The following is an 18,653-nucleotide window of genomic DNA, read 5'->3' as shown; positions in this document are numbered from 1 at the left end:
ACGGAGGCCCTTTTTCGAGCTCACCTCCTCGTTGTCTCGAGTACCCTTTCTTCCTCTTCTTTTTCTTTCTCTCCTTCTTCTTCTTCTCTCTTCTCTCTTTTACTTTCGTTCTCTTTTTCTCGTGCCCTCGTGCTCTCCTTGCTAGCTCGTTACTTTACATCAATCTGCGTATTAAGCGTTTCTACTTTTTCAATATATATATATATATGTATACGTATATATTTATTTTACGTATACAGTGTATTTTCCTACGTGTCTGTCCTTCGAGTCACAGTCTTCATGCATGGAAAAACTTCGATACCGATTGACGAACCTGTTATGTTGTTATTTGCTTTGAAAATGAATAATTATGATAATTAAATGTTGGGATAAATGTTTTCTCGAAGGCTTGATTTGTGTATATTTGAAAAATAAATGAAAAAGGAAAATCGTAAAACATTGCCTTTCTTTACTCTTTCTCTTTCTTTTATATTCTCTTTCTTTCTTTTTCTCTTTCTCTAGGAACAGTGTCGAAAGGTTTGAAAGCACGAACGCGATCGGCACGTACAAGGTGGACGTGTATCGCGCGTACGCGAGCAGAATCGCAATTCTCTCTCATGGTCGAAAAACAAATCGTAGCCATCGCGTTCTCTCGACATATTCCGTGTTTTAAAGGTGCTGAAAGGAGAAGAGGAAGAACAAGGAACAAGAAGGAAGAGGACTATACGCGCGTCGTCCTTCGAAGGGTCGCCGGTATTCGAATGGAATGCACGCGTCCATGACCGCTGCGGTTTAACACCTTCTTTTTGTCTTCGCTCATGATTGTCTCCAACGTGATGCGAAATTTCTCTTCTGCATCTTTTCAAACATCTTGTCTTTAGAACGCGTCAAAACGTTTAAAGGATCATTCCTAAATCGTTTTATATTCTCTCTCTCTCTCTCTCTTTTTATTTCTTTCTTGGTTAACCAAGCTCTACGTTTAAATTCGTTAAACGATAAGCATTATTTTCGCTTAAAATTCGTCTCGAAAAGTCATTCGCAAAAATAACCGGTTCTACTATCTTCTTATTTATCATCGTTTATTTTGTATCCTGTAAAAAAATAAAAAATAAATATAGACACAACGTAGATGGAAAACTTTTTTTAAGTCTCATTCATTAATAATTTGCAAGCTTCAACGAATAATATGTCTCGTGACTATTTTTTTCGATCATTAAAATATGTAGATTATCATAAACTATTTAACACGTCTATTTTACTTAATCCCGATATAACGTGAAACCTGAATCTTAATTATAGACACTTCAAAATATTCTTTTCCACAAAATTTCATTTACTCGTATAAAATTGAAGTAGCACGTTTTAAAATTGACGTTATAAAACTTCGAAACGGTCTGACGCTCTCGTGAAACAACTACGCTTTGTAAAAGTACGAGTCGAGTTTGTGTGCAATAAGTTTCCCGTTAACCGAAATAACCTAAGCTGGTCGTACGTTGAAATTTCGAAAATATTATCATCCGACGTCTTTCCCTTTCTAATCCGTATCTAATCCGGCAAGGATTTAGTACACTCGCAAACGAATCAACGAAAACCAAGGAGGATGAAAAGTACTCGTTTTTCGGAAGGCCGAAAAACGGCGTAATCCTTATTTATTTTCCACCCACGCTCACTCATTCCTTTTCTCTCTCTCTCTCTCTCTCTCTTTTTCTCTTTGCTAACCCTCTGGCTCCTTTCGCGAGCACTCGGTATTAACGCACTCGAGGCTAATTCATATCGTACAGTCGGCGGCACGATTCAACGAAAGAATCTGGGCCAGCGGTTAAGCTCGACCAATAAATCGAGACATTATCGGTATCGAAGCGGAGAAAGTGTTCGATATTGAGTAGACTAACACGCACGCATACATGCTAATATCATTCTCAACTATTCCTATTCCTTTCATACTTATGTAAAGATACAATTATAGACATATCATATATTTACATACATATTACCTATATATTATATATACCTATATACAAACGTGTGTGTCCCTCTATAAACGCGTAACCGCGCGGGAGACAAAGGCACAGAATCTTGGCGCATTAAGCCGGACTAAGCTAATTAAGGCTAAGTCGTTCGAATGCTCGCGCACACAGCTATACATATACCTCACTCGCTTACAAGCCCAGAGTCAAGGAATGAGAGAGGATAGATGGAGAGAATGCCATACTGTAGCGGTATTAACCGAGATTCGAGATATACACAAATATACACACACACATATCCTATGCCTGCACATATGTATACTTACACATTACAAACTAGCTTATAAACGTTAACACACAAACTTGCTTCTTGCTCTTTACGGAATCCCGAACGCGGAAGGCTCGTGCGAACTCTCGATCGGTATCTTTGAAACCGTGCCTCCGTATAGGTCGATCGAGGATGAAAGTTCGACGACGATTCTTCCCTCGACGAAGTAGGCGAGCGGTTTCGACTTAATCGTCCAACGTCTCTCGAAGTCTTACCATTTACTTTGGAAACGATACTTTACTTTGACTTTACCTGAAAATCACAAAATCCCGGATTAGTCTTGCAGAAATAGTAGTTTAAACGTATTTAACATAGTTGCAATGTGCTTGTTGCAAATCTTAACGTCTTTACAGGAAAATTTTTGGAACGACGGATGTTAATCTGTTAACTAGGGAAAATTATCGACCGATACTAAAACTAAAAATAATAAACTTCAGACGAAAACGGGAAACTTTGGACAAATTAATGAATTGTACATTGAGAGAGAGAAGAACTTCAGCCGTGACACACATGTCTTTTCTTTAATTGAAATGAGAAATAAATGATTTAATAATTTCTGTATCGAAATATACAGAAATCTGTATTATTATATTGTATCCGTTTAATGAAATTTTAAAGAAAAAACTGAAAGATATTGCGTGCCGTTTTGGTTGAAAAATATAATTGTACGAATTATTTTACCCCATGTTAGGAAAATCATCAAATTTCATTTATAAATAATCATACCTTTTTCGATTAAGAGTTTGCACCATTAAACCATTAGTTATTTTAAATATAACATACTATTTATGAATCGATTCGCTACAGAACGAGTTTCTACTGATTAAAAGATTAAAATCTCGAGTGATCGATTACGATCGAATCTCTGAATTAAAAAAAAAAAAAAAAACCAAATTCACCTGTCAGTGTGTATAATCGCAATAACTCATTTGTTTTAATCAACAACGTAGCTTTTTCTCGTGATAGTAAAAATGAAAACAAAAAAAAAAAAGATTGATACAAAAAAGAAAGAATCATAGCCGTAGGACAGATGCTCGCGAAGTGTAATTCCATAGCAACACATACACACACAAGAGAATCAGCAACGCCAACAGTAGCAGCAGTGATCTCGTTGAGGAGAATTTGTTCGCGTGCAATGGACATCGTGCAATTTAATCGAGCGTATGACGAACGTTTGCTCGTCGGACGACTATCGTATTTCAGATGTTTAAATACACGATTCTAAGCGCGCGTGTATTATACCAGCTGCGTTTATCGAACCGTTAGCCGTTAATTCAGGAGTCGTTGGATCTATTCCTACCAATGAAACACAGAATCGGCAACGAATACATTTAGGGCATCTATTCGAGAGATGTACGATCATTGCAGACGCCACTCTGGCACCTCAAATTCCTTTTAGGACTTCAGCTCATCCGCATAGACAAGGGAATAACGCGAAATGCTTGTACAGTTTGGATGCTCGATTCGTAGCAGGTGAAATCGCAGGTATGCGCGTATACACACAGATGAGATAGGACTCGTGCGAGAGCTTGCGGCTCTCTCTTTCTCTCTCACGACTATCTCATGCACCTGTCGAGCTGGCAGACGCTCGAGGTAAATGCTCGTCCGAGTATACGCGTCATGCCCACGCAAAAAGGTAATTTCAACGTTACCTCGTGAATTCGACGTATGTAAGTACGTGTCTACATACCAACTCGTTCATATAAACCTATTCATCGGTAGCACATGAATTAGTTAACCACATATATAACGCTTTACATGATGATCGAAATGCTATTTTATCTCAAATGATATTCCACCGGTCTAAACTACGATCGAACGTTTCCTTCTTTCCGATATGGATAGAAAGCTAAAGACAAATTACGGAAGCACACTTCGTAGTGAAAGAATAAGGTCGAATTCCGTTCCGAATCATTGCTCACCATTTCCTCTCCCCTTTTTACAACCACAGAAGACGAACACTAACAAAGATCGATGGAAAAACGAACGTTTCCCTCTTTTCCTAGTTTTTCGATAGTACCCATATGCGATCCTACCGAAGAAAACCGTAGGAAATGTATCTCCTTAATTCTTATCTTTTTCACTTTCTTTCTTTCTTTCTTTCAGATTTGAAAGAAACTAGAAAAAAGTAAAGTAAAAATCAATAAAAGAACTTTCTGCTTGCATGAGCACGCCCCTATCCGCGTATAAAAGTGTTCACGACGCGTCTCATAATTAATGTTGGCCTTGAAGGATTATTAGAAGAACGAGATGAACGAGAAACCTGCGTATGGGGGCGTACCATCTCGTTCAGGAATGAGAAAATTCCACATGAGATATTGGAGAATGATTTCATCCTTGCATTCCTTTAATCGTGCGAGTTCGGAATGAAGGAGAGAAGGATGGAAAGAGAAAGAGATGCACATGGAACGCATGGAATAATAGAATACCACTTGCTATTGTGTTCTTTTCTATGTCCACGTCTCTCTACTTATTTCTTTTTCCTTCTTCTTTTTCTTCTTCTTCTTCTTCTTCTTCTTCTAACTACATGGAACATCTATGTAATATACATACGTGCGTGCTAGAAGGAAAGACTAACTTCTTCACAATAATACAAGCTATTCCTAACGCAAGTTCATTATGTTACCTACCCATTTTAATCGCGATTACGTGGGCCACACACGTATTTTCTATTATTCGTCAGATTTCTAAAAGAGTTTATCTTTGTTTTTTTTCTTCTTTTTTTTTTTTCTTTGAAACGAATGAAGATAAGAAAAATGTTCACGAAAAAGATTATCCGATGAATTTCCACGCGCGGATAAAAAAAAAGGGGATAGTAATTACGTATACTTAAGAAAGAGAAAAAAAAAGAAAAGAGGTGAAAGGGTTAGTAACGGTGACCTATCGCCTTCGATGACGTACAAGCGCGATTCTCCCCAATAACCCTCTTCTTTTTCCTTCAGTTTCGTACGCCGTGAGAAGCCGAAGAAATTTTTCACGCGTTCGACTCTCTTCGATTTCACGCAGGTGTCTCCAGGCTTGTTCGATTATTAGGGGAAGGGTTCGAAAGAGAAAAGGGAGGTTGGCATCTTTGAATGGAAGTATAATAATGGTCGCCCTTTTAAGATTCCGCTCGTCCTCGTCCTCCTCGTAGTCCTCGTCGTCGTCGTCGTAGTCGTAGTTGCCGAAACAATAAGGGACGAAGGGAAGGACCATTGTCTTGGCGCCTAAAGATCGTTCGTGTGTCGAATCGTTGGATGCAAACAGTGGCGTAGGACAGCAATGATTTTGTTATCTTCGTTGCTTTGTTTCAAATTAAATTACCTTCTCTCGAATATTCTCACAATTTTATACGATTAATCGATTACACATATATTTTAATATCAAACAAAATGAAAGATTTAACATAAACGATATTGTCTAAGAAAAATTCTTCCTTTTCTGATGATCGAAGCGAGTGCCACGTCATTGCGGGACCATCGTAAAGGTCGGATGCCAATGAGGGTGGAGCGCGATTTAACAAATTAAATACGTACCCGTAGCAAGAATCGGTGCCTAATGTGCGGAAGGGTAAAAAAAATAGCTAAGACTAAAGCACGCGCCTTGAAAGCCGAGCAAAAGTAAAAAGAGAGATAGAGAAAGTGAGAAAGAGTGAGAAAGAGAGTGAGAGAGTGAGAGAAAGAGAGAGAGAGAGAGAGAGAGAGAGAGAGAGAAGGAAAGGCGTAAAATCGATTCCTATTCTAGGTTCTCCATTGTTCTCCATCGGACACTTTGACGGGCATAAACGTTGGCTAATGGCTAATGGATCCTCTCTCGATCTTTCGAGAATCGAATCACCGTGCGCGCGCGCGCACGCACGCACTCTATGAATCGCTACGAGTCCTTCGTCCTTACTTTTCTCACCTAAATGAAGAGTACGCAGGTGCGAAGCATTCGGTTAATGCACGATCGAACGATCGTTCGATCGATTTCTCTCTCTCTCTCTCTCTCTCTCTCTCTTTTTGTTTCTTTCTCTTTCTCTCCTCGTGGCTGACTCGCACGCAACTCGTCGAGTTCTTTCGTTGCCGTAGTAATCTGCCGGCAAGAAGAGAAACGTCGATGAGCGATATCGTCCGCAGCTTTGACGAAGGTGAGATATCCACTGACGCGAGCGTTTACGTGCGAACGATGGCTCGAATCAGGATCGACGTGGATCGATGTAACGTGTCCAATCATAGTTCAAGGCAGAGGTCAAGAGAAACCTCCTCGACGGTGGATCCGCGTCGGTAATGAAGCGAAATGGATTGGAGGATGGAAAGAAACGCGACTGCCACGTAATCACGTATGTAGGTATCTCTATCTATGTATGTATTTATATATATAGCATGTACATGTAGGTAAATACAAACGTATACTATACATATTATACCTATATCTATACGTGCGTATATATGAATATACATATATACTCATATACTTACTTATCCGACACCACGAATTTGGCGAATGCCAATAAATAACGATGATAGATGGCCGTTAAGAATTTTACAATGTATGACCAAGGGTCGTGCTTCTTCGTAAATTAAGCGTAACCCCTTCGAGAGTCCTCCGAAATATAAAAATATGATAATTCTCTTTTGGACGAATAGAAGACTCGCTTATACGCGAGAAAAGGATACCCAGCCGATGGCTCATGAGAACGCTATGACAGGTTTTTCAATAAAAAAAAAAAAAAGAATTCTTTAGCTTTCATAGCAGTCAATGTGTCATCCATGTTCCCTCTAACAAAACTTTACCGAAAAGGTAAAACAAATTGGAATCATTCGAAATAAGAGGACTCGCCTTTATTTTCCTAAGCGTTGTTAACGGTTAATTTTCAAATCCTTGTAGACATAAGTACGTACTGTTAAACGTATAATATAACCATATATCTTGGGTATCCTCAAAACCGTTCCATGTTCTTTCTAAACCGCTACACGGTTATTAAGTCATAGCAGGTTTCTTCGAACGTGAATCGCTTCTTTAGACTATTCTGACCCAAACAAACGCAAACTTCGAGCGCAATGTACACAAAGAAAGAGAGAACTATTATAACGTAGTACGGCTTTTCGCGAGAACCTCAGAATGCCATTTTCAAAGTCGTCTCACCTGCTCGAAACGGACAGCGCCGGTAGCCAAGAGAGAATCCTCTTGAGAATATTCGGTGATGAAAGCTGCTCCTCTCAGCCCCATACAAGCTCGTGCGTGTACATAGGATTTTGGCCTTTCTTCCTTCGTCCCTTCCATCGAACCGAAACGCCTCCTTTTTTATCTTTTTTTTTTCTTTTTTCTTTTTTCTTTTTTCTTTTTTTTCTTCCCCCCCTTCGAGTAGTCTCGTAGTAGAAGTGCGTAAGAATCGCATGAATCAATATTTGCCGAGCACTTTCCTTTCGTGAAGCATTACTCGAGATACTTAAATACATTTCTGGTTAGAGCAAACCGCTTTACCTACTACCTTACATTCGTTTAATACTATCCATTGTGTATCAGGCGTTGTTAGTCGTTTAAACTTGCCGAAGGAAAAAAACGAAAGAAAGAACTCTCTGACTTTTCGGGGATGTGTAACAAACGGATTGAAAGTCAACGATCGAAGACCTCCCTACGAGTTTGTTTGAGAACGATTTAAAGATCTCATACGAGCATCTTCAACCCAAAAAACCATCCTAATCTCCCCCATTCAAAGTTCATTTTATTCACGTCTTATGAATCTATTAAATTTTCCCCCAAATCGATCGTTAAGACGAAATACATTTTCGAAAAAAGGCGTTCTCAAGATCTCCTTTTCAAAGATCGCGGATATCGACGGGTGGAAGTTGTAGGAGATCCAGAGAGATCGAGATAGGAACGATAAAATACCATCGTCTAATGGCCCGTGACGAGTGAAAAATCAAAGCTCGCGGACGGACAAATAATCGATTCGCCGTGTCCGTGTTCTTTCTACCTCCTCGTAATCCTATCCTATTGTTCTATTCTTCTCTTGTTCTTTAATAAAATACAAAACAAAAAGGAAAATAGAAAGATAGAAAGAGAAAGAGATCTAAGTGATCGCTTAGAATGGAGAGGAAGCAAAAGAAAATCAGAGCGAATTTGCGTGCTCGACGATCCGAAGCGTCCGCCTTCCTTCGTTTTCGCTCTATTTCATACATGAAAGCTAACCTTTGAGTTTCTTTGAAAATTGACTATAACGTTAGTCGCGTTTATGTATATATTTGAAAGTTTATATTATATTTTCTGGTCCATCTTGCTAGTTGAAAAAAAAAAAAATAATAAGACGCGAGGAAAGGAAATGAACGTTCTGGCGCCGTAGACCGATAGAATTCGAAGCGTTGCATTAGTCGGACTAATGACCGACATGACTGTCCGTGGGTAGATACCGGTTCTCGAGATCCAAGAGAGCGAAGGAGTATGCCCCCGAGATCGTTGTACAGGAGAGACCAACGCGGAAGATGATGATCCTCTCCCTCTATCATCCTTTCCTCTCTCTTTTCCTCTTATACACGAGGGCGCCACGTACCCAAGTGCATCTTCAGAAATATATATATATATATACATACATGTGTAGATAAATGCACATGTATACATCTGTATATTCAGTTATATTTCTGTTTCCTCCTTTCCTTTTCGATCCATCTCTTCTCTTTCTCTCGGCTCGGTGCATCACTCGCGATAAATATATGTAGACACTTCTCAGCAGACACACGCTCTAGTTAAGAACGGGGAAAGATATTTTCCTCTGTATATATCGTTTCTTCTTGTTCACTCTCTCTCTCTCTCTCTCTCTCTCTCTCTCTCGCTCGTTCGCTCTCTTTCTGGAAAATGGCTAGACGTCTGCGACAAAGGGGAGAAAAAGTGAAACGAAATTGAAGCAGGAAATGAGTCTTAGCGCCGATCGTAAGTCAAGAAAGCACTCTCGTTCTCTTAAAAGCATACGAAACGACATGAAGAATCACTGGATGAAGAAAGTTTGTATAATAATTCGTTAATAGTATCTCTGGAAAGGGATCGTGATTGGTGAATGTTTATATTTTGTGGAGGACGCGTCAATGGATGTGACTAACATCCATTTATCGAATTCTCGTAATAATCGAAAGCGTATTATAAACTTTCCTGGAGTTTACAAAATTCGAATTGAAAATATTTCATGTGGTCTCTTGTAAGAAAAAAAAAAATGTATATATTATTGAAAGATAAAAGTAAAATATTAGTAAGCGAGTATTTAGGGGAGAAAAAAAATGCGTCGACGAGAAGAAGATTATCGGAGAGAGGATTTCATGGAAGGATAGGAAAGAAAAAAGAAAAAGAAAACAGCGAGAGGTAAGACACGTTCTTCGATGGTAAATGGAATGACACGAAGAGAGAAAAAGAGAGAGAGAGAGAGATAGATTGAAGAGGCCACTCGGATACGCGCGTCTCGCGAGCAGGGAGCGTAATACCGCGTACCTCTGGAAGAGCTGAAGGAAGAATAACGCGCGATGAGTTCTCCTGCGTGTTCGTGAGTCTTCGGTTAAGTTCGGGAGCGTTCGGCACCCTCGGCCGCTGTTGCCGCCGTAGCCGCCGTAGCCGCCGCCGCCGCACGAGTCTGCTGACGCGAGACGAACGGCCGCGACGGCTCGGCTCGGGCCGACAGACGCGTCCGCGACACCAAGCAGGAAAGTATCGTTTTCTCTCCGCGTGCAGAAAGTCTTTCGAACGGCGGTACTGTTCGACCTATAACTACGGCCTATCATAACGTTGCTTCATTCTAAACCCAATATTTTTTTCTTTATTTCACATAGATTTTTTTCCATACTCCTACGATAACAAACATGATAATGTGATTTGAAAACTTTTTTTTTTCGAAATAAAATCAGTGGGTAGAAATAATAGTGTACTTACGATTCTATCATCGATACCTAAAGTTATTTTTGAAATCTGCGGATTCAGTGTTTCTTTGTTCTCAGTGAAAGCAGGTGAATAAATAAAAAAAGAAGAAGAAGAAGAAGTTATTTAAGTTAATTATTCGTCTTGTTATGAAACAATACGTTTTGAAAATAATTTCATAGTGTATAATATTGTTCTTCAAGAGATTTACTACTCCTTTAAAGAGTTATATTCTACATAGCAGTATAGGGATTTTTTACGGTCCTCGTGATACATCTACTTTGATTCGTTCGGCTCGAAGAACGATCTTCAAAGAAGAGTCGGTTCGAAGAACTTATTCTTCTACCTAGAGGTTTGGTGTAAGGTGTACGGTGTACGGTGAGAGAGAGAACGCGCGTAGGTCGAAGATCGACGGCCGACGGTGCGCCGTTGATATGCGGAACGTCTCGAACCACCAAGCACCGTGATTTTCTCGAGAGAAAACTCCTGGAAAAAGCTGGACCAATGAGAGGTCTGGCAAGATACACTCTAGGCGAGAGAAGCACGGGATGGATCCATGGGACAAGGTATACTTCGCTGGACAACTTTGAAAAGGACCGAACGGAGTCTGGAAACGATCGAGTTTGATCATTCAGTCGGATAACGCAGATTAACTATCCTTGTTAATTTCGTAGATATCTTTGATCGACGTGGATTCCTCGTAATAGATCATCGTTTGCGTCTATGATAAATCATCGATTTTTCTCAAAGATAAATATATTGGGTGGATTCGAAAAAAGGATTAGGGAGAGGCAACTAGCTGATAGAAAAGTTTAAGTGCTAAAGTGGATGTGGTGGCCGTGCGACGAATTGGTGGAAGGTGGTTGTGGACGACACCAACGACGACGACGCCGACGAAAGTGCAAGTGTTCTACTCGTTCCTCTTGCTGTTGTTGTTGTTGTTGTTGTTATCGTTATCGTTTTTTCATTGTTCTCATTGTTGAGTCCAAGTGGCCGTACTGACGGTGCTCGTCCTCGTCCACGTTTTTACGATGGTTTCCAAGTCACTTATGACCCTGGTGTTCCTCGTGTGCCTACAAACGGTTTTACTCTCAACCGTGAGCAACTGCGCGAAGGCGATCAGCTTGTATTGGAACACCACGAATTCGATGTAAGTGCGCGTTTATCAAATTTATCATAAAATATTTATTGTTATACACAAGAAAAAAAAAAAAAAAAAAAGAAAAAACAAGCGAAACCACCAATGTTAAATTCGTATATTTGAAATTATTTAATATCGTTTGAATTAAAAATTTTCACGATAATGAATTTCTCTCGGAATATATATCTCCGAAACGAGAACTATCGCGCTATGTGTCCCAGTCTTCATCTTCCCGTTCATTATCTTCGAAAAATCGTGCAAACGTAAAGTATATCGCCGTTGGCACGCGTGCCAAAGCGTTTAAAGTCGTCGTACACTGGAAAAAGGAGGGTTTACCGGCGAATCGATTTCTCACGATGGAACGACCATCGTTGTTTTGAATAACGACCGTTTATCTTTCTCTTTCTCTCTCTCTCTCTCTCTCTCTCTTTATTATTTTCTTTTTTATTTTTCTTCTTACTCTCGTTCGTTCCGTCTGTACCAAGTTTTATCGCGCGGCTAAGGCATTACGACTGCCAAAATTACAGGAGACTGGCCGTAACGTTCGCACGCCTTACGACACGCCCTCGTCCAAATTGTCCTGGACAAGGCAATGTAAAAATCGAGAAAAAAAAAAAAAAAAGCAGATACTTGACGTTTTTATGAGAAGCATTATCCTCTTTTCTTGTAACTTATTCCTATTCGATTTCATTCCCCATCCTAATAATAATCCACGAAAGTGGCACGAATCCTCGATTGATTATTCTCAACGTCTTCCTATCGTTCTATGTCATCCGTGTTGCGTAAGCGTTCAATAAGTTTCATCGAAATGATGTTACGACGACCAGCATCTCGTCTCGAGTCTCCTTGTTATATTAACGAACTCTTTCGTACGATGAAAAAAGGGATTTACATAATGCTTTTTTCCTTTCTATTTAAATCGAGAATTAACGTCGTCAATATGACACATGGCATCTTTTAATAAAAATCTATTTATTCGAAGGAAATACGAGATAGGAATAAAGGGGGAGAGAGAGAGAGAGAGAGAGAGAGAGAAGGAGAAGCAAATACGAAAGATTCAAATTTCATTTCTCATCATCTCGAATTCCATCCAATTGTACTTTTGACATTAACGATCGACAGAAAATAATGCCACGCTTTACTTAGGGTTATTCAAAAATGAAATCATTCGTGGTTGTTGTTGTTATTGTTGTTCGCGTGCGTAGCCACGAAAACCCATTTCGCGAAGGAGTAACGCGGCTGCCGTCTTCCCCGTGGACCTCGTATAAGAAGAGCGCAGTTAAAACAAAAAAAAAAAAAAGAAAAAAAGGAAAAGAAAAAATAAAAGAAAAATAAAGAGAAGAAAAAAGAAACCAAGAGTCCCTTCTCCTCTGCTCTCTTCTCTCGACGAACGCGACGACGACGAATAAAAAGAGGAAAAGCAAAGGGAAGAAAAGGGAGAATCGTGAACTAAACGAACGAAATAAGAAAGGAGAGAAAGAAAGAAAGAAAGAAAGGAAGAAAGACAGAGACATATAGAAGATAGGGTGAAAAAAAGTATGTCCGAAGAAACGAGGTTGTAAATCTCGTTCTCTTACGAGGAAATCGAAATTTCGTTTTAAAAAAGCTGTCAAGGGAAGAAAGAGCGAGATGGTAGAGAGCTGAAAGCGAGTGCCTTCTTGATTATCATAAATCTGTTTCCGTGATGATCATGGAAGAGACTCGACTCTCCGCGGATAGAGGCTGACGTTTACTACCTCGTCGTGTCTTCGAAGGAGACTCCCTTTGTAGGCACACTACGTAAAGTGCGTTTAATAAGATTGTTGAAATAACTCGTTGGATCGGGCTCGTCCTATATACTTCTATTTTCAATATTTTTTCTTTTTTATTATTTTCTTTTTTTCTTTTTCATTCACTCTCTCTCTCTCTCTCTCTCTATTTTTTTTCTCACAAAGTGTTTACGAGGAAAGGAATGTAATGATCGTCGCCTATAGTGAAATAACCACCATCTCAAACGATAGAAATAAACGTAGACGTCTTAATAGATAAGATTTTTCCTCTCTCAGATTTGATCGAAGAACGAACGAAGGTTGGTTGTGCGAAAAGTACTCTCGCTTTTGGAGACTTCAACGCATGGATTGCGTTTCGCTCCGACGCTTTTATCGAACTCTCTCTCTTTCTGTTCTCTATATAGATTTCCACGTTTACTACAGATTACAATTTACGTTCTCGACAATTTTTCTATCGTTATTCATCGTTCTTTTATTTATTTTTTTTTTTTTATCTTTATACCAACTTTGAGAAAAAATATAAAAATATTATTATTTTTCACCGAAACGAGAGAGAATCGATTGGGGAATCATTACACATATGGAACGTTACCTATCAGGCGTATTTATTTATGTATGAGGCATATCACGGAAGCACCGTATTTTCGGAGAGTCCAACCGACGTACACGGGGACATGGTATAAACCGAGCAGCAAGCAGCAGCATGTCGTTAAACGAGGAGCAGGCAACTCGTTCGCGTTGCAACGACGATTTCGAAAGCGCTGACTGAGCGCTTAACAAGCTGACCACCTTGTGTCCTTCGCTTTGTCTTGTACCGCGTAACGAATCGTACTTAAATACCTCTCTCTTCAAAATGTGGATAACGTTCGATTAAAAAAAAAAAAAAAAAAAAAGGAAAAAAAGAAGACAGACTGACAGAAAGAGAGAAAGAAAAAGAAAGAGGGGGTGGTTCACATATAAAAGTCAGAAGATATTTTTAAAGTTAGATCTCGTAACAAGGAGATTCGAAAAAGTCGGCTTTTCGATTGAAATAGTAATATCACGCACTGCTTCTAAAATGTGAGGGGGAGTAAATAGAAAAAACTTAATGAATGGCAAGTTGGCTAAGTACCAAAGCAACCCTTTCGTTCTATTTCTATTTCTCTCTTTCCCTGACTCTGTGTTACTTTGTCGGAATAAACGATAACTACGATTGAGGCTCATTCGTCATTTTACCGGAATTACCCTGTCTGAAAATCCGCTTGGTAGCAAAGGATCTAGATACGTCATTGCGGTAGTCTTTGTATCGCTAACTCGCTTGAGGGATTTAGAAAATTCTTACCATACTAGTATCGCCATTCATTACGTTCTAGAGGATCGATCTCCGCATACTGTTAGCCTTGCATCACTTATCCAACGCCAGTTTATGTAAGAGAAGCAGTATACCATGATCTTTCGAACTTCGATTTGCATAGATAAATACATCGTGGACGTTCTAAGGAGATTTTAATTTTTTAATAGAATACATGAGTATTTACTATGGCACTTTGAAAGGACATCGATACGATACGAACGTAATCGATAATTCATCATTATTCTTACAGCTTGTAATCCGATTGCGACTAATACTATCCATGCAACTACCTATCGGTCTCTCGTATTGTTGATTTATTAAAATATTAGGTCATATCGTCTAGTAACTAACTCTTATTCGATAGGTATAATATTATATGCGAATAGTATGCAAATTTGATTAGACGTTCGTTGTCGAATAACTACTTATGATCTACGTGTTAGCTAAACTAAATTTGTTATTTAATCGATCCAAGGCGACGGATCGAGACCGTCGATATTGGAACGTGCTTATATCATTTTCAAGATAGAGAAAGAGAAAGATAAAGAGAGACGGAGGATCGATCACGATATGTAAAATTGTCGATGAGTGCACGCAATGAAAGAAGCTCGTTTTCGAAAACCACAATAGCTTTCCTATTATCCACTCGGTAGCTCGACTTTCATGGCGCCTTGTAGTTCCAAGTATTAAAGCAACATCGATTTGCGAGGAGGCCACAAATCAGCGGTTTCCCTCGAGGAAACTAGTACCTTTCGCTCGGAAGATTGAGAATTCGCTACTTGATTCATGGAAATAACCTTCGTGTGTTGGTCATACCAAATCACGCGGAAACGAGTGTTCGAATTACCAAGAGAAAACGATCGGTTAACGAGAAAATGGGACACGATTCAAATTTTTACATGATAAATAATCTTAAGTACATTATATATCCTGAGGACAAGCTCAACCCGTCTGAGACAATCTGTAAATTAATTATTCGTCATTAAAGCTCCTCGAGTTTGCTTTAGCGCCACGTCATTGCTTCTACTTGGAAACAAGGACAGAAAGAGGGAGTGAAAGAGAGAGAGAGAGATAGAGAGGAAGGAAAGATCGCGACGACATTTACGAGTACGCGGACAGCGCGTAAATATCTCCATGAACTCGAGGGACACCTTCTTCCTGTTACCACGTGTTCCACGTTCCGTGCAATCAAGAGATCAAAGGAGTCGCTGGAGCTCCTACAAAATATGTGGAATGTACGGGAACGATTCGAAAATGTGCCGGCACTTGCCTCATTCTCTCGATTTATATTTATACATATTTATGTATATGTATATGTATATGTATATATATTTTCTCTCGTTGCTCTTTGACGGTTAACCGTAATGGCTAAACTCGATAACCCGCCTATGCTGATTTATAATGCTTCGCTATATACCTACTCGATAGCTTTACAAAAATATCCTAGGAATAGTCCTGACTTTTTATTGATATTTTAAGCGACCTCGAAAAAAAGGATACATCTACCTACCTATTACACCGAAAAGACTCCTTTTGTTATCTGATTTACAGCGTCAACGGAAGTTTACCAATAAACGTTTTACTACCCATCGGGATATCCATTTTTACGGCTAAAAGCACGATGTAGTTAATAGAATTTTTTATACTCTATCTCTATCGAACGACCAGAGACCGTGTACCAGATACGAACATATCGATTTGAGATTGCGCTTTTCCTATAAATCTTACATATATTACCTACTATACGAACCGATCATCCAGCTATTGCTTCACGTTCATAAATTAGTTTACTCACCGTTATCGACCGACCAAGACGTATGTTTTCAACCGATAAGACGACAGTATCAAATGAAATATTTTCGAATATCTTTCTCTCTTTTTCCTTGTTTTCTATATACATATGTATATTTATATTTATATATATATACGGAAAAATAATCTAACGTTAGCCACCCGTGTTATATACCTCGTTATGCCATTCAAACTTGTTCACTCCAACCCCTGTCCCCTTTTTCTTTTCCTCTTTCTTCTGATTTCTCGTTACCAAGAAGCACTAAACGAAATCACATTTACCACCTTGCGCGAGAAAAGAAGTATAGTTATATACTTTGAGTGGTAAGCGAGGGACTAAAAATCGTCATGGTTAATTAAAGTGTCCAATGAACGAACGGTAAAAGAAAATAGAGAAAGGAACGATTGGAAATTGAAAATCCGAGTAACTACGAGAGAAACGGAAAGTAATATCCCTTGCAAAAGACGCTTCTGGTTCTTGTTCAAACGTTAATAATCAAAAAAGCCGTCGTTTCGAGGATGCCAGCTGCTTCCTGTTAAACAAAAAAAAAAATAAATTCCTGTTGCCAGCTAGGTTCGGGAAAGAAAAGGGGACACCCTCGAAACGATATATCGACTGAGGGGGTCTCTCTCTCTCTCTCTCTCTCTTTCCACCCCTCTATACCCGAAACTGTGGTTACAACGTACACGCAATTTTATGTCCTGCAGGGACAACGCAACAACCCACGCGTCCTTTACGCTCCACCCTTCTCTATTCTTCTTTTTTTTTTTCCATCGTGTACTCTTCTGGTAATCCATAAAATGCGACCGCGTACCCGCTGGAATTCGTAACGTATCTAATACCACCCCTTAACTATTTTTCTCTTTCCATCCTGGGGTGCAATATCATTGTCAGAACGCCAAAGCATGCGGTATTACGATATAACGCTATTGCCACTGTCCAAACACAAAAGGATATATTGGCGCAAGGGTAGGGGATTCTAAATCGTATTAAAAGAATTTCGGGGAGCTAAGTAGCTGTGATTACGAAATTCCCCAAAAGAACTTATGATAGATGATCATGATTAGCTATAATAAGTCTAACGCGTGAAATGATAGTTACACGAGCGACAAACAAATGGAATTTCATTAAGGAAAATTACATTTCTTAACTGTGTGTAATACAAAAATATATACCATGTAAGAAAGAAAGAAAGAAAGAAGGATAGAATAATAAGGACAAATGTCTAACATAAGATGTTTTATCAATAATAAGAAAAATTTCCACGGTTCTCCGATGAGTAAAGAATCATTTTTTACAAGGCGAATAAAAAAACCAACACCAAAGCAGGAGCGGTAGGTATATATCATAATAGTCATTATTACGCCAATTAATTCGCGCCTACGTACACACACGCTCGGTCGCTTTATTCCTGATCAACACGCGATTTCATCTCCAGGAACGTCATTAATAGTTACTTAGATATCGTTGCGCACTTAAAATAATTGCGGCCTTGGTGTATATGCACCTTTTCTCTCTTTCTCCTCTTCTTTCTTTCTTTCTTTCTTTCTTTTTCTCTTTCTTTCTCCCTCTTTTACTCTTTTCTCTCGATCCTCACCCAGAGCCAACCGCGTAGGCATCCTCGGCCCGGCGAACTACGATAATTTCATTCCCACGGGAAAGACTCGGCCAAGTATCTCTCGTCCCAATTAGTTTATGATCAACGAACGTAGTTTTTCGTCAGATCTTTGCATTCTTATTCTTCTCCTTCCTGTGATACATTCTCCATTAGAAAAGAAAGAAAAAGAAAAAACAGAAAAAAAGATACTTATTCCTTAAATATTCCTCGTCATATTGTTTTACGTAAAAATATTTACACGAGGAAAAAAATGAATTTCTTTTAAAATCGGACACGAACGTTAAAATCGAGGAATGAAATATAAAGAGAGAAGAAAAATTATTGTAAAAAAAAAAGTTAACGGGGGTGGCGGGGAGGTTGCAAAGAAAAATGAGACGAGGAGACATTGCGAAAGGGGAAGAAAAAAAGAAAGAAAGAATCGATACGCTTTTTTACCTTTTTTTACATAGCATAACGATTCGTTTCTTTCCTCGATGGTACTACGATTCGTGCGCGAATAACGCGTGAGAGTTCACGCGAAGATGGGCTGGGTACAATAGCGATTTCCGCTCCGTCACACCCGGAAGACTCTTCTCGTGCGACGCTGATTTGTAAGGACTCGAATAAGAGAGAGTCGGTAAGGTTCTCTCTCTCTCTCTCTCTTTCTTTCTTTCTTTCTCAGAAATATGACGACGACCACGAACGAAGGCTAAGTTACGAAAGTCGTTTCGCTTGGGCATTAAAATTTTCGATGATGCACGCAGAATTGAAATCATTCGTTATTTCATACAAAAACTATATTTCGCCTAATCTCGATTAATTCACTAATTGCAAGTAATAATCAATTCGATTAGATTTAACGAAATGTTGAAAAATAATCGATCGAATAT

At 39.2% G+C, this 18,653-nt stretch overlaps 1 protein-coding gene and 1 long non-coding RNA gene across 2 annotated transcripts in view; one reads left to right on the top strand and one right to left on the bottom strand.

Annotated features, from left to right (window-relative positions):
• Window positions 1–311: 311 nt before the first annotated feature.
• On the bottom strand, window positions 312–7,569 carry LOC106787842. The gene is made up of 3 exons (XR_001381844.1): window positions 7,381–7,569; window positions 2,273–2,526; window positions 312–1,070 (listed from the first exon to the last, which is right to left on the bottom strand). It is a non-coding gene; the product is annotated as an uncharacterized LOC106787842 (long non-coding RNA).
• A 1,985-nt stretch (window positions 7,570–9,554) lies between these two features.
• The window catches only part of LOC106787617 (ephrin-A4), a 40,765-nt gene continuing 31,666 nt past the window's right edge, over window positions 9,555–18,653 (top strand). Inside the window, exon 1 of the mRNA XM_014750148.1 lies at window positions 9,555–11,281. Within this exon, the coding sequence (XP_014605634.1) occupies window positions 11,163–11,281 (119 nt within the window). The 5' untranslated portion in view covers window positions 9,555–11,162. The remainder of the gene's footprint in view (window positions 11,282–18,653) is intronic.

The sequence above is a fragment of the Polistes canadensis genome, unplaced genomic scaffold, assembly GCF_001313835.1.
Source record: "Polistes canadensis isolate GaletaPanama2010 unplaced genomic scaffold, ASM131383v1 scaffold_4, whole genome shotgun sequence".
Taxonomy (NCBI): Eukaryota; Metazoa; Arthropoda; class Insecta; order Hymenoptera; family Vespidae; genus Polistes; species Polistes canadensis.
This window is presented reverse-complemented; position numbering and strand designations above follow the sequence as displayed.